Source organism: Ammospiza nelsoni, chromosome 7, assembly GCF_027579445.1.
Source record: "Ammospiza nelsoni isolate bAmmNel1 chromosome 7, bAmmNel1.pri, whole genome shotgun sequence".
Taxonomy (NCBI): Eukaryota; Metazoa; Chordata; class Aves; order Passeriformes; family Passerellidae; genus Ammospiza; species Ammospiza nelsoni.
In genome coordinates this window covers 8,796,503-8,819,866 of record NC_080639.1, presented here as the reverse complement: position 1 = coordinate 8,819,866, position 23,364 = coordinate 8,796,503, and the positions used below count along the sequence as shown (strand labels likewise).

At 37.9% G+C, this 23,364-nt stretch overlaps 1 protein-coding gene across 5 annotated transcripts in view; it reads left to right on the top strand.

Annotated features, from left to right (window-relative positions):
* Nucleotides 1-23,364, top strand: part of TFPI (tissue factor pathway inhibitor) — a 56,974-nt gene that overhangs the window by 24,313 nt on the left and 9,297 nt on the right. For 4 of the 5 annotated variants that reach the window (XM_059475846.1, XM_059475848.1, XM_059475845.1 and 1 more), the window contains exons 2-4: nucleotides 8,108-8,227; nucleotides 15,501-15,701; nucleotides 20,900-20,938. In XM_059475846.1, coding sequence (XP_059331829.1) covers nucleotides 8,113-8,227; nucleotides 15,501-15,701; nucleotides 20,900-20,938 — 355 coding nt within the window. In that variant the 5' untranslated portion in view covers nucleotides 8,108-8,112. Of the gene's footprint in view, nucleotides 1-1,376; nucleotides 1,426-8,107; nucleotides 8,228-15,500; nucleotides 15,702-20,899; nucleotides 20,939-23,364 lie in introns of those variants that run through there. The other variant, XM_059475847.1, reaches the window with a different exon arrangement.

The following is a 23,364-nucleotide window of genomic DNA, read 5'->3' as shown; positions in this document are numbered from 1 at the left end:
AAAGCATTTCAGCTCCCTGGCGTAGCTATGTGACATTTAAGGAGCATTAACTTTTTAGTGCAGTGCCCACTAATATTGCTCATGAAAACTTAATTGCTATTCAGTTAGTAATATTCTAAATGCTGAATTAGAGTTTTATGTTTCTGACTAAGGACAGATAGAAATTTAATGACATTGAGTTTGTCTATCCCTAATCTCATTGGAGAGTAACTTTGAAAGCCCAGTAGTAAAACTTTGACCCTTTGGTGTGTATTTTAGATCTAAAGGGAAGTGAGGGACAGCATTTAAAAAGGAGGCAGTTTTCTAGGAAGAGGAAATGTCAATAAATAGAAGGAAAAGTGATCTTAGAAACAAAGCAAGGGTGTAAAAGAAGGAGCATCCTAGCAGACTCAGAACGTGTCCAGATCCCCAGTTAGAGAAGGAGAATTCCTCAGCTCCAGTTCTGCCTGCAAGGACTGTTTGTTTCTCAAATAACTCTTCCAAGTGCATAAACAGTAGACACTGGTACCCAAGTGTTCACCTGCATGGGGACACTGATATTCTTTATGCAATTCTGATTCTGTGCATCTTGGATCACTTTTAGGGCACAGAACATAGACTTTTCCCACTGATATATCAGTGGGATTAGGATTGTTTGTGAAAAAAACCCAATCTCCTCTGGGGAAAAAACATACCGTTACACAATCTTTCACATTCTGGAAAGTTGCTTTAATATCTACATTTACTTTAAAAAGGTGATTCTGGCAGTAATTTTAGCTTGCATTGTAAAATAAGGTGGTATCTGCTTTAAGGGCTTTTTTACTTTCATGATTTTGTTGTCATTCAGTTCATTCTGAGAATGTCTGCCAGAAGGACTCAAAGCATTTGCATAGGAAAAAGAAAATAAATTTAAAATTAAAAAAAACGAATATTAGTAGAACTTAGTAGCATTGAGTTTTACATGACTGTTATATCTCAACTGTTGAGCAAAGTGTTTAAAATCTGTCAAATTCCATTAGTTATTGGTGTTGTTTGTTTGGGCTGCATTCTGAACAGACATTTTCTCTCTAGAGAATCAGGAGAGGCTGATGGGCTCTTACCTATCTGCAGTTGTTCTTCACACTGAAACCAGAGAAAACTGTCTTTAAGAACAGGGACAAATTACTCACTTCTCTGTTTGTCTTATGAAACCAGTTTAACTTAACAATGGGGACATAGTACCCCTGGGGACAGAATGAAGCAAAACCATATGGAGAATTGTATAATTCCTTTCCCCTCATAGTTACTTCACAGCCAAATAGATTTATTTTAATCCTTTTCATTTTCTCTCACAACTCTGTTCAGTTTCTTAATTACTTCCTGTGCTGTTAATACAGATATTTATTTCCCATCCCTAGTATTGCTGCCACCTTCCCTGATGAATAACTGAATGAAGCTCTGAATCAGGTAATTAGAGTTACAGTTTAGTAAGAAATTAAAACTAGGCTTGCTGTAGGGTATGAGTTGTATCACAAGAAAGGTTCAATTTTCTTTCAGAAAATTGAACCTTCCTTCAGAAAACAAAGCATTCCAAGAGAACTAATTTTAATGTAGCTACATTGAAAAGAGTAGTTTCAGCAAGTTAGAAATACAGATTTTATGTAAAGGAAGTGCTCAATTGGTGTTGTTTTTATGAACTTCAAGAAAATATTGGCATTTGCTTTGTGTCCAGAGGAGCTGGCACTGTGGGAGATGAAGGGAATACAATCCTTTTTTTCTATGGCATTGTTATTTCATGTTGGTTTAAAGTGGCTGTAGGATGATAATCTGAGGCAGTCTGAGTCCTGGCTGATTCCCACTGAAGGCAGTTTCAGCATTTCTAACCTTTGTGACCATCACAAATCCACTGCAGGAAAAGTGGCTGTGGTGACTCCAGCTGGGAAGCCAGACCAGGTGAGCTCAATTTGCCTGACAGATCAGGGAAATTTGTGTTTTGAACCTCTGTATGTGTGAAAATGTGATTGATGTGATGGTGAGGTTACAAAAAGTGAATGGGTATGACCAAAACCAGTCTTAAGAGGCATCACTGGGGCAGCAGTTTCCTCCTGTGCCTGCCTGTGGTATTTTCAGCACCTGAGCGTGTGCAAATGGGAAATTACACACCACTGGATTACCTATGTATAATATAGTGCTGAAATTACTCTCCCCACTAGAAAAGCAGGTTGTGCTAAGTTAATTGAAGTCTAAATTCACTTCTGTTTATCCATAAGGACAGCTGAGGCTTGAACACATGGGCTGGACTTTTCCAGTCCAAACTGCTAGGAAAAAAAACTTCATAGCACTTAGGTGTAATTAATATTGCAGCTTGTTTGTTTTGCTAGTGGATCCTGTGCTCTGGGATGGTTTTATTAGGATACTGAAAGCATTCCCTGTTTGAAAATAAGATGGCCAATATTTTTGCTACCAACGGGTAGTTTATGTCTGAGCAGTTCAGGCCTGAGTGTAGAGGGGGTTTTTTATTTATTAAGATTTATGAAATTATGTAAACAAGTTGTTCACGTTATTCCACATGTAAAAATATTTTGATAGGAGCAAAGGATTTCTTTTCTCTGTTGAAAGCTATATCAACATGAAAATGAGATAGTTATGTGATTTGCTGCAGACAGACCCAGTGGTCCTGTGAAAAGTGCAGTTATTTTAATAAATCAGCTTTGACTCTTGCATCAGGTGCTTGGTGAGGGAGTTAGGAAAATTGTTTGGAGCCTTCTGCAGCCATGGCTTTCTGTCACTACAGCTCTAGCTGATTATATGCAGTTCCCTGCTCTTGGGTCATGGGTACCATGTATGGGACACCTGACTGGGCCAGGCAAGAACGAAAACTCAGGGGAGGAGGAGTTTAGGGTCTGCAGCTGTGTCACACCAGAAGGTGAGTGGAGACAGGATGGTAGAGGTACTTAGTGCCAGATGTGAACAGACCAGCAGAAGGGAAAAATAGGCCCTGGATCTAAGCTGGGAAAATGGAAAACGGTTTTAAAGCAAGAGTGAAAGAAGCTAACAAGGAAAATGAAAAAGCAAGACGTCCACAGGCATATAAGAAGGAAGGGACTTCTTGTGTTGGGTTTATTAATTAACTTATTTTTTTATATTTCCATTTTAAAATATGACAAGCTTTTTACTTTCAATTATTTTATCACCTGTTCTTGAAAAGCAGCATTTATGACCTTCATAAAAGCAGAAAGAAGGTGGGAATTTAAATCTGAATTAGTGACATTAGGTTATACATCTTTTTAGCATAAAAGCTAATAAAAACATTAGTTTCTTCCAAATTTTCTTCATAGTTCCCAGTTTGCACTTCACTTTCCAGGTCTCACTAGGTAATTTCAGAGACTGGAATAGTGCAGCAGCAAAGCATTTAAGCTAAATGGTGAAAGGTAGGTAACCAACCAAAATTCTCTTTCCTGATAAGAAGGAATTTGAAGTTCTTGGAGGAAGCAGATGGAGTTCCTTGTCCCAGGACTGACACAGGCTGAAAGCTGCCACAGCAGGGCACAGAAAAAAGGAAATAATTTGAGATGGGAGTGGGATTTAAATAGGTTTGCTTTCAGTCAGTAACGTTTGCATGCTCATGATTCACAGTGCACTGCCTGAATTTATAAAGCTGCTGTGCCAGCACAAGGCTCTGGTGGCAGTCAGTTAAATTGACAGCTCATCACTGACTCAGGTACCACCACCAGAACAGAGGTGGTGGAATTCCTGCTCACCCCACTCTTCATATTTACAGCTGAGGGAATGAGAAAACAGCTCCAGACCAGCACATGTAATAAAATAATAGTAAAGGGAACGCTGACTCTGCCAGCTGGGAGACAATGCTGCAGATAAGACCAATGAAACCTGTGTCACATGAGTCCTAGGAGGCCGTGCAAGATATCACAGGGCACAGACAATGCCTCTGAACTGCAGTGAAATGAAAAGGTCTGCTTTTATATCAGAAGTGCTATAATCCTGTCTAGTTAGGCCTTTTAATCCTTCATTTTAGGCTGTGCTAAAATGGACCTCTGGCCATGCACATCCTACCTTCTGCTATTAATTCCTCTACTTAATTACATCCTCTGCCTTTTTGTGTGTGTGTGTGTTTCTGTTTCCTGGGCTGTCAGTGTGAATGAGTCACTTTTACCATCATTGCAATGTCACTTTAGGCCTTTTTCTAAGGATTTTTTTTTTTGGCTACTATGGGAAATGCTAGTTTTATTTTTCTTTTTCCAGTTAGTGTGTTAGAGATAAATGCCACTCTGGGAAAAAAAAAAAAAGCTTGTGACTAAACATTCAGGGAACTACAGAAATTGGTGTTGAAGAGACTGCTTGGTTAAAAAAAAAATGTCCTGTCTCCAAAGGCTGCAATGGACAAGATGCTGGGTTTTATACTTTTCTGGTTTTGGTAATAAACATCTTGAGATCTTCCTTCTATTTTTGTTTTGGGTGTCAGGTGGAAAAGTCTTGGCTATAAGGCCAGGTAGTGAGGATCTGTTATTGGGAGCTTCCAGTCTGCCTTGGCTACCTGTGTTTCAGCCTGAGGGAAGCTAATGGCACTAAATGAAAGCATTTAATTAAATGAGTAAATAAATCAGTGCCAATTATTATCCACAGACCTTTGATCTCCTTTGTCAAGTAAAATTCTTGTTGTCTGTTATAAAATGTCTCATTAAAAGGGGAGGGAGTTTGGGAGCAGTAGAATGCCAGTTCCTTAGGAATTGTCTGTATGAAATATACACTAATGACATGATGATGTAGAATATTAATGCTGGACTGATACCTGGCTGTCCTAAGCTGGAATCCTTCTGGAGGAAAAGGCTTTATTTACTCTCAGAAGTTTTCAGAATGTGGCTGAAATAATCAGAGAGTTAAACATGACCTCTTTAAAATGGAAACATTTCCTATTTTTCTCATGACACACAGTTTTTCACCATTGTGTGCATTTGACATTTTACTGAGCCAAATATCATAGTTTAAGTATTTTGAATTTTTCACTCCATACAAATACAACAACAACAACAACAACAACAAAAAAATCAGAGTGCTTTAAAAAAAAAAATTACACCAGTATCATAAGAGGCTTACAGCTTCAAAGTTCTGTTACTGGGCAGCTGAACATCCAGTCAGAAAACCTGGACTTTTTCTAGAGGGTTTGGATTTTAATTGAAAATCCAGTGCCAAGTACACTTTGATCTGGGATTTCATCCTTCCTTCAGGAATAATAAGAAATAATTAGACTACGGAAGGATTTAAGCATTTTATGACCAAAACCTTCGCCCCACTCATCCCACCTCCACCCAAAGCTGACCCAATGTTCTGGGACTGTGTGACCTCCTGGGAAGGGCAGCAGGAAGATGAAGGAGGCTGTGTTTGCTCAGGAGGCCTTGCAGCAAGGCAGATAGGCTGCTGCACAGCCTGCATTGTTCCTGTTGGGAACTGGCCCAAGCATGGGGATGCCCAGTTTTGACACACTTTGACCCTTCCTTTTAAGGGAAATGTAGGAGTTGAGTGGAAGAATAGAAATGCTGTATCCTGGGAAGGGTTTTGTTCTCTGTACAAATGCAGTAATTTGTCCTCATAAACACACAGTGACAGTGCTGTATGGTAGCTCACGATACACACAATTCTATTTCCAAATGGAAAAGAAAATAGGAACTGATTAAGGATTTCCACTTCTGCCTGATAGCCTCTCTTCTGCTTGGGGAAAAGCTTTTGAGAATATGGGATAACTCGCTAAAAACCGATTGCTACATTTTGCAATCTAAATCTATACTCTGCGGATTCCTGGAAGAAGGAACCAAAGCTTCAGCTTAAGTGATAAAAACCCAAATTCAAATAGAGTTTTGCTGAACTAGTGAGAGTTTTGATGGTATGTTTGGAAAAACTCAAACATGGAAAATGAGGGCTCAGGGACAAACATGGGATTAATCCATGTGGATAATTAGCAACTTCCTTTATGAAGAGCCACAAGTGAGCCAATGATTACTTCTAAGGAAAACAATTTGCTAGAAATTTCTCTTTCCCATGTAATTCAAAAACTATAAATGTGTTTTGTAATTTTTTATTCCAGTGACTTCACTGGAACCAGGAAGTTTGAAAGTTATTGCTTTATATCTAAGTATCCAATCTGAATATTTGGTGGTATTTTTGCTTTAAGTGAGCCTAGACAATGTCAAATGATCACCAAAATTTTTATATTGTAATGATAATTGTCTGTGCAGTTCTTTGAGTTTTTTTACTTAATGTTTCTCTCCATATCATCTTTATTAGTTGTGGATTTATTTTAATTTCAGCTGATGTCAAACTAACATCACAAATCAGACGTCTCTCAAATGACAAAGACAGTCTTGGACAACTTCAGGTTACCATGCACAGAGTTATTGTCTATTTTGTATTACAAAACTGTATATAAGGGATTGTAAAACTGGAGTTCCAGTTAGAATTATGATAAAGGATGCTATTTCTATTTCTTTGAAAAATACTCTAGCTCTTCCTCATTTTTTCCATTTAGGCATATTTCAAAACTTGTGCATTGGTTTCTAATCCAAGAGAAGTTGTTCTATCTCTGCTAGAAAGCAATAATTTCCAAATCTGTTTGCAGAGTTAAAGAATAGTATTTGAGGAAAAATTTTAAAATCATGATTAAAGGCACAAAATGAGATCTGTATTAGTTTGCAAAATGTTTTGCCAAACTATATGTGGATAAAGCCTTTTAATTGTTCCTGTAGAAATTAGGCTTAATAATTGGGTCTAGAAGGAATCAAAGACATGCAAGTTTTTGTTTGTTTTGGCATGAATGCATTATGATGTGGAATTTACCATGGTCATATTTTCTGGCTAAAAAAGAAATTCCTTTAAAACCAAAACTTTTGTTCCATTATAAAAAAGGAAGAACTCTCAGTAGTTTTCCCTACATTATATACTGAAGCCTTCTAAAGGGCATTGTCAAATTTAAAAATTACCTAAATAGTGCTTTCACCAAGAGTTGTTTTTAAGAATTAATTCCCTTTTTATGATATGCTGCAAACTGGGAAAACACTGAGTATGCAGAGGAAAAAATGGCAAAGTTTTCTAGAGAGAAATGAGAATTGTGGCTCTGATTTGGTGAAGACCATGCTGTCTTCACAGGCATGTTAACAAAAGCACTCAAGACCAAAGAGTGTCTGAAGGTTAGAAACTTCCTAGTCCTTTGATTTTAAGTTTTATTTATTTAATTAACATAGCAAAAAGAAATTTAGTACTGTACTTTAAGAGAAGAGGGTAGGGAACTCCCTTCTATTCCCTATCATGAATAAGGAATTAATCTGTTGGTAACAAAGAAGACATTGGGTCTATTTTCTGATTAAAATCCAGAGATCCTTAAGGAACTTTTAGTTAGTTGGAAAATATGTGTTTCTAAAAAAGTTAAAACAAAAGTTTTCTGGAGTTAATTTCATGTGTGCGTGCATAACCTCATCTTTAGCAACCTGAACATGCCAGCTGCCACGGAATAAAAGCATTTTTCTTCTGTCAATGATTGCACTGCTTCAAAGTGAAAAATAATAGCTCTGAAATTAAGTTCAGAGGTGAAGTTCTCAGTATTAAAGAGATGCACAAGATAGAAAATGCTGCTGAAGGCGCTGAAGCCTGTACTGCAAAAAGTTCACTGATTCCTCTGAAATGGTATTTAGTAATTTGGGAGCTTGCTAATTATAAAATGATTAAACATTTGTTTGAAGATGTTGTGGTAATGAATCTAGTTTCTGCAGATGGAGTAAAACTTGGAACTATTTGACTTGGCAAGCAATGCTAATTGTGCATTTAGCATCACGACATTAAAAGTACCAAGTGTTACATTTTCTGTCATGATGTGTTCCAGGAGGTGATTTCAGTTGGGGCTTAGATTGAAAGCAGTAGCAGCGCCTCTAACCTGGACTGGAGCTGGGACAGGAGACTTGCAATCCTTGTCTTGTGTTTCATTGTGCTTGCAAGAGGTTTATACTAAAAGAGCTCACATTACCTCCAAAGCTCCCAGTTTGTCTGTGTGCCCACAGGGCTGTGCACTGCCCTGCTACTAACTTTTGCAGAATGCTCAAGGAATCTGACTGAATTTGTCAATTCTCACTTTTATGTTACACAGGAGAAATGAAGGGAAGAAAGAAGGGACGTTCCTCACCTTCACCCTTGATCTTGCTGCTCTTCTGTATCGCCGGGCATGCAGCTGCTGAGCTGGATGGCAGCAAAGAAGAGCATGTTGTGGGTAAGAGATCCTAGAAAACACCTAAAACTCAACCAACAAAACCCAAACACTCAAACAACAATGCCCACTATGTTAAAGTGCACTACAGATGTAATTCTGTACTTGAGAACTTTTGTGGGAAACGTTTGAAATTGGTACTAAGTTAAAAATGGTGTATAACTAGGAGGGATGCTTATAATTATCTATTAAGCTTTTGCAAAATTGTCTTCTGCTGGGGCTTCTGTTTACCAAGCTTTTTGGAACATCTAATCCTAATCAAACACTGGGTTAGATGTCAAGATGATTCCTTTAAAGCTCTGCTTTAGCAGCATGGAAAAGTTCAACGTTCAGGCAAGGAAACATAGAGCTGGTTACTCAGGCTTTATTTCCTCACATAGAAAAAGCAAAAATATGATTAATACCATTGTAGATTGATGTTGCTCTGTTCCATGCACAGATCTCTTGAGTCACAGTTAATTTGCAAAGCTGGATTTAAAGATGCTACAATTACTGTCCTGGTAGTTTTTTGGGGCCTTAACCGAAGGTCTTTGTATTGCCCAAGGGATTTGATATCACTGAATAAATAAAGGAGTTGGACTTGATCCTTGTTAATCCCTTCCAACTCTGGATATTCTACAATTCAATGACTGAAAACTCACTAGTCAAAAATTTTTGGTAGAAAAGCAATGTGACTGTTAGAAATGGGAAGGTTCTTGATTTTTCACCATGGTAAGATCATTGTTTACTTCACTGAAATTAAGATCTCTCAGAATTCTAGACTGGATATCATTGTGAAGGGTATTTCAATTTGTTCCCAAACAATTCTGAGAAAGATGAGGGAAACATACTCTGCTGGGGCCACACTAAAATATTCCTTTTTCCTTTGAGGAAGTGACTTGAAACTGTGATCACTTCCCTAAGCTGCAGAGGATTCTGGAGTGGATGCTTTTGTTTGATAAGTCTGATTTTGAAGCGCAAATGGAAGTGAAGCTAAGGGGAACCTTTTTTGCTATTTTTTGTCCTATTTCTATCCAGATTATTTCTCTCTATCAGACTTTTGCAGCAGTGTTCTTTGAGCCAGAAATAGTAGTTGTGCACAGTCATGGCTATACTAATATAGGACCGTGTCACAACTAGTCACTACAATTTAATGTATTTGCTGTTCCAGGTGAAGTGTATGACTAGAATGGCTGTGTAGTAAAGACTGGTTCATGCAGAACAAACTTGTTTCCCTTAAACTCTGAAGTACAAAAATGCCCTTTTTGTTTGAGGGCAAAGCCACATTTATCTTTGCCCACAACTCTTAGTGCTGTGTAAATTCTTAGCCAATCTTGCAGGTCGTGAAGGCCAAACCAGCTTGCACATTTTGTCACCATAACAAGAAATCTGATGGCTTAATTTTTTTCCTCTGTTTTCTTTGTTTATAAAAGAAAATAAGTAAATAATCTCAAGGAAATTAAATAGTCATTTTAATGGGGATTATTTTTTCAATGGTTATTTTGCAACTGGTTACTTAGGATTATGTGACCACTAACTGATTTAGCAAGAGAAACAATTCTGAACTTCTGGCTTTAATTCTGAAGTAAAAACCCATCAGATGTGAGGTTTAGATATTAAACTAGGATCCTGTTTTTGTGACTACTGAGGACTCAGTTGTAGTGTTTAAATAAAAAAGCTTTTGCTGTACTGTTTTCACTAAATATTTAGATTGTTGTTAATTAAAATTTTATTTGTGGTTTCTCAAGATTTAACTTCTGGACTCAGACTTTACATGTCAAAATTTTGTGGGCTGCAATATCATTGATAACATTTGTTTTTGATGTTAGATGATTATAAAGCAATGACATTTTACCCCAGCATTCCATAAATTTCAGGTATTAAAGGATAAAATTGATTCTGTGCATCCATTATTTTTAATGTCATACTTTTGGATCACATTGAGTATAAGTGCTTTGTGAATTTAAGAAGTGGGCTTTTGTCTATTTTAATCACAGTAATAATCAAGATTGCAGGGTCAAGCCCAATGTAATAAAAATATTTTTAATTTGTTCTCTTCCAGCAAAATCTGTCATTTTTTCCATCAATAGATAAGTGTAATAACAAAAATGAAAGGTATAAAAACAACCAGGTTATGCATATTGTTCATCAATCCCTTATGTGGTAGGCAGCACTGTAGCTGATGTTCCAAAGCCTGAAGAAAATGACTCACAAATTGAATGTGCTTTTTATTCATATGTGAAAGCTTGCCAAGAATAAATGTGCCTGCCTTAAAAAAAGTGTAGGAAACACAGGGTAGGAAGAGCACTGAACAGTGTGTGGGTGGGAAGCTGTCAAACTGACAAAGATGGAGAGAAAAGAAACAGCTATTCATCAGTGACAAGGTGCTTAGTATTGATACCACTTACCAAAGGGAGACATTGCCAAGGAAGGCTGGAAAGATGACAGCATATCTTTATAATTAAGGATAACCATGGAAATTCTTATAAAGTTAAGGAGACATAACCTAAGCAAACTAAAACAAAGTATTTTTACATAAAAATTCAGAAATACTTGTGATCCTTATTCTCCCAATTCATATCTCTCTTTTCTGAAAAGCAGCTCCTCCATAACGATTACCTTTCATATTTATTGTGCTTCAGGTGCAGTATAGAAATCAGTTCATTTTCCTAATTACAGGGAAGTCTTTTTATCAAGCAGCCATGTGGATTATCCACAAGAGTCTGAAAACCAAATTAGAGTCTTTTGTTATGCCTATATTCAGAGGAAAGGTTTTGTTTTCACTGGTGCTAATGTAAGAGGATTAGAGGCATCATTCACTACTGCTTTTGTAGCACTGCCCTGCTTTCTAGTGAAGTGATAACAGAGCCTTGCCTGGATCACCTGTGCTCAGGTGAGCATCAGGACTGCCTGCAGCCTTTTGGAGCTCTCTCAGTGAAATGGCTGCACTGAAATCAGGAGTGGTGTCCCCTTGAGTGGCAAAAGTTGCTGTGAGAGTGACAAAAAAGATGGGAATGGCTGTGCTGTATACAGGAACAGCCCTGGCCCCATCTTGTTTGACAGCTGCAAAAAGCAGGAAGGATGAAGGACTGGAGGAAGAAAGGAGTGGCAAAAAATACCTGCAAGGAGCTCATTCTCATTGTCAGCCATTTCTTGGGCTTTACTTCGGGTCTTAACACAGACTGGGGAGTGCAGTGGCTGTTAAACAGAGCAATGGGTGTTTAGGGCTCATGTAAGGGAGCCATTACATTAAAAAGTTTAAAACAAGGGAGAGGAGATTTTGCTGGGTTTTTTTCCAGTTTTAGTATGGGAAATAATAACTTCTGTGTGACAGTGAACATCAGCTGTAATCATTATTTAATGTATTTATAACAAAATGTCTTGGTCTAGGCTAGTACAGTCCTGCAATTATACCAGAATTCTTTATATATTTGAACCAGGTGTCTAAATTGGATGAGTAATAAATATCCAACAGAACTAGATCTAACATGGGAGCCTAAATTATTTTTTTAAATGACACATGCAATGTGCTATACTTTAGGAGAATTAATGCAATCATAAATACAAGATGGAATATTAATGTTGAAGCACCTGTGTAACAAGGTTCTATTTTCTGTTAAGTCAATGGAAGTTACAGAGCATTACAAAATTAATTCAATGTTAAAGTGATTAGTATTAAAATCAATGTCAAAAGGCAAGTGATTTTGTGTTGGATTAAGGAAGAAAGCAAAGGACAATTATTCCACTCTATTTGCCACTAGTAATGTGTCAGGTAGGGGATTATATTCAACTCTCAGCAGCACATTTTACCAGCAATCCAGACCAATAGGAATCATCCAAATAAGAGTTATGAGAGGATTAGAAAGCAAGGCCAACAAAAAGATGAGAAGAAAGGAGTTTATTTAGCATGGAGATAATTAAGAGGAGATAAAATCTTCCAATTAAAAGAGAATAGGTAGAGATTTGGGCTACTGAGCTGATGCCGTGAGTGCAGGGCAGCTGCTGCACCACCAAGGCTTCAAGCAGCCAGGGAAGCCACTGAACTTGGAGAGCCCAAAATCAAGCTGGAGAGTATAGGAAACAACATTCTCTCCTGCAGCAGCCTTGAATTGCAAGACACAGATGGTGAATTGGAAAGTTGAAACTGATTTACCACGTGTGTATATATATGGGTTTAAATTATTTTGTCTATGCATTAAGTAAAAATTATTTAGTATATAATGAAGAATATTTAGGCAGCGTATTACCAAAAAAAGGGCTGTCTTACACAAAGAATAGTGAAATCCTAGCACTGACTGCTTCAGATTTCTTGGAACTTCACTTGGATGAGAAACTCCATTAACATTCATTCAAGTGTTGTCTTCCTCTGTTTCTGCTGAGGAATTTTCACTGACTTTCTTGACAGACATCTTCAGAAAATGTCATATCCTATGCCTTTCACACCTAAAATGTAACAACACTTTGTCCCAGTGTTCAAGAGCAGAGGATGAGTCCTTACACTAAGAATTAATTTTGTCAAGGTATATTCCACAAATGAAACAAGTACAGGCAGATGTGTGTCTGTGGGCAAATACTCCTGCTTGCCTTCTCATCTGCTGCTCTAATCTGAGAAGGAAAGCTAATTTTATATCATCTGTGTGAGTTAAGTGCTCCCAGGTGTAAAATAATGGGGAAGAATTCTTTCACTGTTTCCAGACAGAAGGATGATTCAGTTCCGACCAATCCCTTGGAGAGCTCTTCCTTCAGAGTCGCTTGGTTACTGTTTGGACTTGGAGGGTTTGGCCCCTGGGGCTTTGACAGGGTACAGATTTTGCTCAAACTATGGCAGCTTTCTAGCATTCCTAGGAACCTGAGTGATTGCCAAGAAGTGTGACACAGTTAGTCACTATGTTCTCAGCAGATGTCAGGACATCTGACAGTGGCTAGCAGCATCCCTGTGACTGCAGGGGAAAGGCCTTAGGAGGTAACCAAAACAATGATTTTGCTCCGTGGGTCTGGTGGGAAGTGGGCTAGGAGTGGAGAGCAGGAAGTTCCCAGGATGAACTCTGCTAAGCCTTTTGTTCATCCTCTTGGTGTAGTTTTGCAACAATGCCTGCATGCTGTTTTTGTTTGGACAGCCCACCACACTGGGGTGGTGCAATGCAGCAAGAAAACGAGCTGACATAACTGTGCGTCTGAAATTTCGGTGGTTAGGAAACCTGGTCAGTTTTCACAACCTCTTGTAGACTGAACTGGGTCACTGGCAGGGGTCACAGAGGGGATCTCATTTCTGGGTGCCAAGAAAATGACGTGTTCATAAACCAGCTGCCAGCCCTCACCCTCACCACATCTGAGTTGGATTGGTTTCTGTGGAGCTCTGAGTGTTTTGATTTAACATTTCAGAAGTGAGTTCATAACTTACTGAAAACTTTGGTGCTTTGAAGGCATTTTTTTTCCCTGGTACTGAGCAGGGGAAACCCAAAATTTCATTTTGCAATGCAGTATCCTCTCAACTTTTTAAGTTGAGCCTTTTTAAGTCCCTTCCAAAGGATTCCCAAGTCTTTTGGAGAACTTTAGAACATTTGAAGTCCAACTTGGCATTTATCGTGACTTCTAAGTACCAAATCTTTGTGGGGTCTGGAAGACCCAGCTAATGAATTCCGGAATCTTGTTTATCAAATCTAACATCTCTTATAATTATTATTTCATCAGTATTTCCTATTGTATGGTCTTCAATAATATTTTCAAATCTATTATACCCAGCTTCAAAATCCGAAAATTGTTTTCAGCAATATGGCATAACTCACAAACTATTTTGGGGAATATTTAAATATAATTTTTAATTAGTCCTTTTTATATGTATTTTAACACCAAATGGTCTACTTTTGGAAAATTTGATTGTGTATTATGATTGTTCTGCTGGTAGTAATCATGTAATAGAGGTTGTTAGTTTTTCGAGGACTTAAATGCTATTCTTGAAAAGATTTTAGTGCTGAAATTTGTTTCTTTTCTGTAAGTTTAATAGTTATAATCAAATGGAATAAAATAAGTAAACTTCCATGGACCTCAGTACTTCTAAGGATTTATCACAGCTCTTAGAATTTAATTCAAGAATTGTATAATAAGGTCAATTTTAGGTGCTAAAATTAGATATCCACAGAGCAGGTGGGTAGTAAGTATACAAGTTCCCTTTTCACCATGTCATAAGCCTGATTTTTGTGGATTCTTTTAATTAACACTGGAAACTTAAACTAGTAATAGTAGGAATCTGTAATGATTATGTTATCATGTAAACTCTTCTCCTCTTCCTTGTTTTATTCTCCTTCCTGGTGCACTGCAAAGAGCACAGACAGATATGTTTGCATGTATGTTTGGAGACATCAATGTTCTAATTAGCTGTAGGAGAATGAATGAAGAACCTTAGGTCTGTTCTGGCTCCTATGGCAAGCCCACAAAGCTCTGCAGAGCTTTCAAAACCGTCTAGGATAAAATACTGTCTTGGAAAAGCAAAACAGAAAAAAGCAAAAAAAAAAAGTAGTAAACCATATATTTGTAAGGGAACGGTATCAGGAACTGGATTGTTGGTCAGAATTTCCTTATAGACATTGACAGGGTGAAACTTTGGTAGTGTTCTTCACAATGCCTATGAAAATTTATATAGAACATTCCCTGACCTAATATATATTGAGAGACAGAAATGACACAATTTTAAAGTGTTTTGCCCTGGCTTTCTAGTCGTTTGCTGTTGAAAGCTGTAATGCAAGAACGGTGGGATGAAAGGAAAAGGAGTCCGGTGCCTGTCAGTGGTGCCAGCAGGGTTTGTGTCCCAGAGAAGTGCCATCTGACAGGAGAGGGATGCCCTCTGCAGGCCTCCGGCCGTCCCACACTGCTCCCTGGCAGCTCCTTTCCGAGCCAAGTTCTCTGGGAGCAGTGCATGGAAGAGAGCCCAAGGAAACCTTTCTGCCCTGGTGGTCTTCGTGTCTTTGTGTGTTTTTGTTATTCAGCGTTGCACCCCAGCTCCTGTGACTCAGGCACGCTCCATGACTGTTTAGAGGTTTGTGATGAGGAGTTGAAGTTTATACTGTGAGCTGTTTTGGTGGAAAATTGAAGCCACACATTTGAATTGATCGAGTGGAATCTGTGTTCCAATGCAGATGATGTTTTTCTTTTGACATCTGTTCAGTGTGCTGGGAGCTCTGCAGGCAGATGTTGTGCAGTGCCTCTCTAGCAGAACACAACAAGCAACCTCATCTGGGAGTTACACCATGCAGTGTGCAGCAAACTAACTCAGCTATTCTGCTTCTTCTCTGTGCTCCAGGTGCTGGTTTGCCTCCACTGAAGCTGGTGCACTCCTTCTGTGCCATGAAAGCAGACGAAGGCCCGTGCAAAGCCATCCACATCCGATATTTCTTCAGCATCAAGAGCCGCAAGTGCGAGGTGTTTGAGTATGGTGGATGCCATGGCAATGAGAACAACTTCCTGACGCTGGAGGAATGCCAGGAGAAGTGTGTGCCAAAAGGCCAGTACCCATGCTCTCACCCTCCTACCAAGCCTTCATTTCCAGCTGTTATTTCTCATTCACAAACCACTTGAATTTGGGGAGTAGAAGCCCTCCTCAGTTGCTATTATGACAGAAATACGACTCCTCTAGTTATGTTCCCAAGTAGGTTGTAGTCATCTGAATTATTTTATGTGGTACAAGCAGACATTCAGGGTATGGAAACACAGGTAGGTTTTGTAGTGTACCTGTGGAATAGAGGCACCAATGCAAGGAATCTTATTTTCTAGCTAGAACCTTGTTTTGGATGAGTTCTTAAGAGAAATTGAGTTTGAGGCTGGGCTAAGCTGTTGGGTAGCAAACAGGTTCTTTATTGCTTTCAGAGTGTCTAACCCAAGTTTTGAACCCAAGTTTTCCTTTACTTGAGAAGCTGATAGAAGTTGCCAAAAATTTTGGCCATCTTCTCTGCTTCAGCATAATTACTGCTACAGTAGAAGATAATTCTCATTAAAAATGCCAGTTACAGCTATTTTTCAACTTTGTTTTATTGAAACCTCCTCAGTTAATCATTGGAAAAAAGAAAATGAGATCTAACATAAGATACACAGCACAATATGCACCAAGGGTATTGTTAATGCTGGTTTTGCTATTAAAATTCATCCTTGTAATTAAGGTTTTCAGCATTGGACACATTCCTCACACAACTGGATGAAAATTAGAAGACTTGTATGTTCTAGGATTACCATAGGGCCACTTGCAAGCACAGCAAGTTCTTATAGGTTACAAAAAATACTTCCAAGAAATTTCAGATTAGAAAATTGATTTCAGAAGCTCCTATTTGGGTTTTCTGACCAAAGCTGACTGCATATGTGACAAGGTAATTTATAGCTTCAGGTTTTGTCTGGCAACAAATGTAAATGTCTCTTACCTATTTTTTCCATCCTTTCCAGAATTTATGTTTACATAGTGTTTATATCAGGCTTTAAATCAGTTACATTGTCTGTTTTTTAGCACATCTGTATTTCCTGATCAGAATTACTCTGCATCTTGTTGCTAAATTTATTTAGAAATCTTAAAGTAAGTATCTATCTCCCAATGCAGTGTTACAATAATGGCTGGAGCTGGTTGCACATTACCCAAAGTAGTATTTCAAGAGTGTTTGTTAGTTTTAATGCCTCTAATTTTATCAATCTACAAATGTTAGTAAGCCATTTCCATATTACTTGAAAGCATCCCTGGCCTCAATGCCTTTGGTCTTTCCCAAGAGGAGACTTCACACATTTTATTTACTTACCATGTATTAACTCAAGATATTATTTACCTTTCAGATCTATTTTTCTGAGCTGCTGGTGCCACCATAATTTCTGTTCAGTTAAGTTTTGCTTTTAAACAACTGTATGCTTATAAAGCTCTCTCTATCAGAATGGAAAAAAAAAAAAAACCCTAAACAAAACACTGCAGAGTTTCACCAAGAACAGGTTAAAGTCAAAAATTTTACTCCATTTTTTAAGGGGATGACAATTTTCCAGTGCATTTTATTCTAAGGATTAATTTGAAACTTACCTTTTGATGGTTTCTGGACAGATCCTACTAATAAGCCTCAGAGACCAGAGGTGCTCCAGGGAAGAAGTGGGAAGGGTCAGTCATAGCATTGGTCTGTTTTCAGGTGCAATACATGGGTAAACACAGTGGTAATTATAGTAAAATAATATTAATTACTAAAATGGCATCCCATCAAGAAAGAGGTATGTGGAAATCACAATTCTTTGAATACTAAATAACATAACCTAGCATTTCAAGTAAAAAAAAAAAAAAAAAAAAAAAAAAGAAAAAGGGTTGACATGAAAAACATTTTGGCCTAAATGCAAGCACACACAAAATTCAGAAACCTCTGTCCTACTTGGATCTGAAACAGATCTTAAGCAAAATCTTCCTGAAGTGGCTGGAAAGGGAAAGAACCTAATGAATTTCTTTTTATGTTGAAGTCTCAGATACTTCCAGAAGTGTAGATTACTATTTTGGTGCTCAATTATCTGTATTTGGTATTTTAGCAATTGGCAAGAATAAAAGCTGTTTACAACACTGTTCCTTCCCCAAGCTATACTCTTTGTGCCTTTGATTCATCATACCTGAGCTTAAAAAAAATACCAAAGTAAGATAGAATTCAAGTCATAGGTTTTAAAATCTTCCTTACAGACTATTGTATGGGAGCAGATCTCATTTCTGGGCAGAAAATCAAAGAAAGAAGGAATTCATTACAGATCATGAATCTGTTTCTGGTTATGGCTCCACCAAGTTTAAAGAGTAAAGCCTTTCAAGACAAAAAATTGAAAATTATAGTTTCCTTGAATAGCAGTCAGTTTCAGAAAGACCTGGAGTCTAGGATGTGAATTAGCTGCTCTTTGACACCAGGCTGGCTCTTGGTGGTTTCCAGGGTTTGGTTTGAGGTTTCAGCAGGACCCACAGCATCTTTACCATGCTTGCAGTGGGGTTATTTGCACCCGCCAGAATCTCATCCAAAACTTGGCACTTCCTGTCACAGAAAATTTGGAGTGTTTCTCCTCAATTTCAGCTTAAAGGCTAGGACAGAGGAATAAAAGGGAAAATTCTGGGCTGATAGATGCAGAATTTGGAATTTAGTGTCCAGAAGTCATAATCAGGTGTCACAAGTGAAGATTTATCACGTTGTTTCTTGCATCTGATGCTGCTGTTTCCAGAGAATAAGTTGAGTTGGAAGGGACCCAGTGTTACTTTGATTCTGACACACATGTTGGATCTGGAAAAGATCTTCTAGAGCAAATCCTGTACTGGCATATTTTGGCATAACTCTATGGTGTAAAACTGAAAGATATTTAAAATGAGAACTGGCTTAGTGTCTACATCTTGGTACTCAGCCCATACACTTTTCTGTCTATGAGTAACAGTGATCCAAGACTCTCCTAGAGCTGGATCTGCTTGGAGGAAGAGGAGAAACAAAGGCTCATGATCTCTGTATTCTCTGAGTGGATAAGAGCAGATAAAATTATTTAGTGTTACATGCAGTGTGCTGCAGACCATCAGGCATAAAGCAAAGTAAACCCTTACATTAATCCCTTTTGCTAACATAATACAGCAAAACTCTGTATAATTCTATGAATTTTTATTAACTCTAACTCAGTCTGTGCAGTATTGTAGTATATAGTTGTATTCATCTTACTTACATTTCCAGTATTTATTACTGTAGGAGATCACTATTTAGTGACTGTAGAAATGAGAACAGTATTGATAAAAACAAGCTCAAGGGCAGCTATCTAATATATGCAAAAATTCACAATAAATAATGCGATCAGTCAAAGTTTTTGATTTTCAATATTGAGCATAACTGCAAGAATAAATGAGCCAACATGAAGGACTTACCAGATCAGGATAACTTGTTAGCAGTTTGGAATCAATAAGCCACCAGGCAGAACTGATTGATGTCAGTACTACAGAGTTGAAAGAGCCCAGCTGCGTTCTGGCCACTCTAAGGCTCTCCAAGACAATCCTCAGATTCAAGATGAGTACTTCGGAATCAGGCTTCCTAGAAATGAGCTGTATTTTTTGTTTCTTGTGCCCAGTGCTCACAACTTCAGGGAATGAAAAAGTACTTTCTAAGGGGAATTTGCCTATGGGTTTACTGGATATGAGTATAATCTCAAATGTCATCACTCGTACAAAGACCTTAATTTTCAAGGCCATGAATATAAATTTTAGGCTACATAAGCTTGCTACTGTGAAAATACCTGCTCTGATAAATGGTTCTGGTCAGGATAGCAATTCTAATGTCTATTATTTAGAGTGGATCTGCTAAGAAATACACTCTGTTTACAAAAAAGAAACCAACTCAGATGAAGATTTGGATTTTTGACTGAAACCAGAAGCAAAAACCCTGTTGACATGGTACCAGGATTAAGATATTCTAGGCCTGTATAAACTCACAATGAAATTTTCCTTTTCTCTGCCAGAAGAGTAGAGATCACATGCCAAAGTATGATTGCTGATTTTGCCCCGAAGGGGACAGCTGAGTGAGATTAGTGGAACGGCCTGACGTGCGTGTCCGTGTTTAGGTCATGGGTTTAAATGCTGAGGGCCAAGCCTCCTACTAACAGGAAAAGCTGGAAACCTGTTCAAAGAAATGCTACATCACTCTGAAGTGCGTGCCATGCCTTTAATATTTTTTAAAGGGTAACAGCTGCATTGTCCCAGAGGTGGAAGGAAAAATGTGTCATGACAGAATTTCTACCCAATAGATCTGCTTTGAAAATATAACATCAGCACGTTTCCAGAGAAAACTAGGGTAGAATTATGATCCAAAAGGGCAGTAAAGTACAAAACAAGAATTATGAAGCAATGCAAATAAGGTGACTAAGGCAGAGTCCAGAAGCTGCTGGCCACCTTTCTGTCAGCTGTCAAAATATTGTTGGCCTTTCTCAGAACTTGTACAGTCTGCTCTGCCCTTGGACTTCTTAGCAGTTTTATGATTAGACAGTCTTCTACGAGGAGCAGAAGGTTTGTTTTCCATCTCTAAAAAGGAATTTGGGGTTGAATTAAGATACCCAGTTTCTCAAGCTGATACGATAAAACCCAGGCTCCTGCATTAAAAATGAAAATAACAACTTCACTGCAGATTGTGCAGGGAGAGAACCATGCAGACCAAGTTTTCATCTACAGCACCCTGGGATACCTGGGGATAATTGGCCAGTTGCAGTTAATTAATATCATTAACTGGAGGAGAAAATCTTCACTCAGGCCCTAGATGGCAGAGCAGAGGGAATTGGGTAGGATGAGGGAAGTCCTGCTGTCTCCCTCAGCCAGCTCCACAGTATGAGCAGTATCAGGAACTACAGCAGTCAGGTTCTTAGTCTGCTAATTATTCCTCTTTTGAGGAGTGAGATGGCATGATGTAGGACCCTGGATGCAGTAGCAAGAAGGGTAATTTCCCTGTTCAATTCTAAATTGACATAATTTGATTTCAGTACTTGCTATGCTGACAAGTTTCCAATACAGCAGATCTTCCTATACAAGGGAATTGATGCTTCAGTTGTCCACAATGAGCATTTGTGCTACTTCCCAAATAAAGATGAAAAAGAAAAGGAAGAAATTCTGTTTTCTTGCTTCTCATTGCTAAACACACTGTTATCACAGGTGAGACTTAACATATCTGCTTTTGCTAAATACTTTTATTTTTATTTTTCTTGCAGAATTTCCTCAGAAGATGGCATTAGCAAAAAATAAGAAAGGTAATTATATTTACATCATAATTTAAGATTCCTCTACTACAATAAGGAGTGTATTTTCTTCTTTTGTTAGCTCAGAACAATACATAATTTATCTTCTAACAAAAACAGCAATGTCAGTTTAAAATGAGTTAGACCAAATCTTCTTCTGTCTTCGTCAAAGAATTTGAGGACAGTTGTGGTCACTGAAGATGGTAGCTGCAATCTCTTCTCCACAAAATAAATACATAATTTCTCTTTTTTCTGTAAAAAGAGGAACTCAGCAGAGGTTCAAGCATGGTATAATTAGCCACGATGGAGAGCTCTTATCATGTATTTTGAGAACAAGCTAAATGCTTTCTACTAATGCCTTTTTATTTTTCTAAAAGTATGGAAAAAATTGCTAATTGCTCTGAAACAGAAGTCTTTAAGCATTGTCTGTGGAGGGGCTACCAGAGGTTAGGGCTACCAGAGGTTAGATGTCCTAATTGCAAATCAAACAGGGGAGCAAGTTATCCATTCCTGAAGGGACAGACTTATGACAGAACTTTAAATTCCTGATACTCCAAGCTTCCAAAATAGCCAGTGTTAAAGAATTGGGAGTCCCTTACTGGAACACTGTTGGTCTGTTGAGAAAATTAATGTTCCTAATGAGGATATTTCACTTTAACACTGAGTAGAGCTTGTGAAGACTTACTATACCCTTCCCCTTTGCACATTGGAGATTCACCTGGATGGGGCCCACTGTGGGCAGCCAGAGCTCCACAAACACAGACTTGAGTACACTTTTCCACGAGTCAGCTCCTCTTTTTCTGCTTTCTCTCCTTCATCCCTGAATGGGTGTGCACTTGTCAACTTGTAGAAATGCAAACATTTGCACTTACATTTTGAAATAGACTATAATCAAATCACCTATCTTTACAGAATGGTATTTGAAATATTTTCATATGAGATGATGGTTTTCTTTTCCTGTTTTCCTGTCTTTTCTATTCTTAATGTGTTACAAAAAGTCATGATTATATGTGGAAGCTACTAAGGTTGATTTTCCACATATGCTGCAGACTTTGGCACTACTTCTTGTAAGGGCTGACCCTAATTCCCTGCTTTTAATGACAAACCAGAACACATCCTGTAAAATTCAGCCCATGGCTATCATCAGCATTATTGCACATGTACCATTGCATCCACTAATGTAGTTTTGAATATTAAGCCTTTAGAGAAAGATGTGACATTTAGAAGTAGAGTACTGGTTTGTGTGGTGAGGATTATATTGCCTTCATGAACTTTCTCTTCAAAAGTGACTATAAAAGTTAGCCATGAGCTCATCTAATTTGGACTAAATTTCATTTGCAAGAACCTGCAAGACCATTTTAATATAAGACTATTCTAAATTAAAGACATCCGTTTTTAAGAATCTGTCATAATCCTGTAGCCTACTTTGCATACTCTTATTTTTACCTGCCTTCCTTTTTCAGTTGACATCTATCTAATAATCCCTTTGTGTTATTTCACAGTATTGATGAGGGAATTTTTCTGTAGCTCCTGTTTTCTGTGAGCTCCTAGGAGATGGAACAGATACTCCTGGTGCTGCTCCCTGTCTAGGCTCCTGCCTCACCTCTGTTTCCAGCTGGGAGCACAGCACATCCCTTGCACATATTTCTCAAATTTATTGCTCTGTGTGGGCTTAGCTTTCTGAATTTGTGCACATCAACAGGTGCTGCCTCTGTGTAGTGAGAGGGGTGAAGCGCCTGAACTGTGGATTACACTCACTGGCAGAGCATGACACATTTGTAATGAAGAATCAAAATTAAGCCATTCAGGAATGCTAAAAACAGTTGATTTGGTTGCTTTATTCAAGAATATTTTAGTGATTTAATTTTGCATATGATCTCTGAAAATTATTTTTTGCTGTTCATGAATTATTATAAAAATTGAAATACAGTATATTGCCAATTAATTCTTGGAAAAGCACTTGTGAGCTATTATAATATCTTGTATAAATTCAACATGGGCATCAATAGCCTTTAATAATTATCTTGTTCTAGCAATGAATTTGAATATGTGCCTACCTAAAATAGGTGTTATAGGATTAACTTCTTTGCAAGTGGATAACATACTTCTAAAATGTTAGGAATTTCAAAGTAATTGTTATATATATATATATATATATATATATATATATATATATATATACACACACACACACACATATATATATATATTAATGACAGCTGGCTGCACACCATTTTAGTCTCAATATTTTGTGAATTTTCACAGCTAAGGAAGGCCTTTATATGTTACACCTGCCAGGACTTCAGGACTTTCTTATATGATGGTTTAGTAGACTTTTCTCAGCAAGTGAGCTCAGACAAGAATCATATTTCATAAAAACTATTATCAAGAATCTGAGAATTCCTCTGCATATATTTCTGTATTGTTACCATGATTTT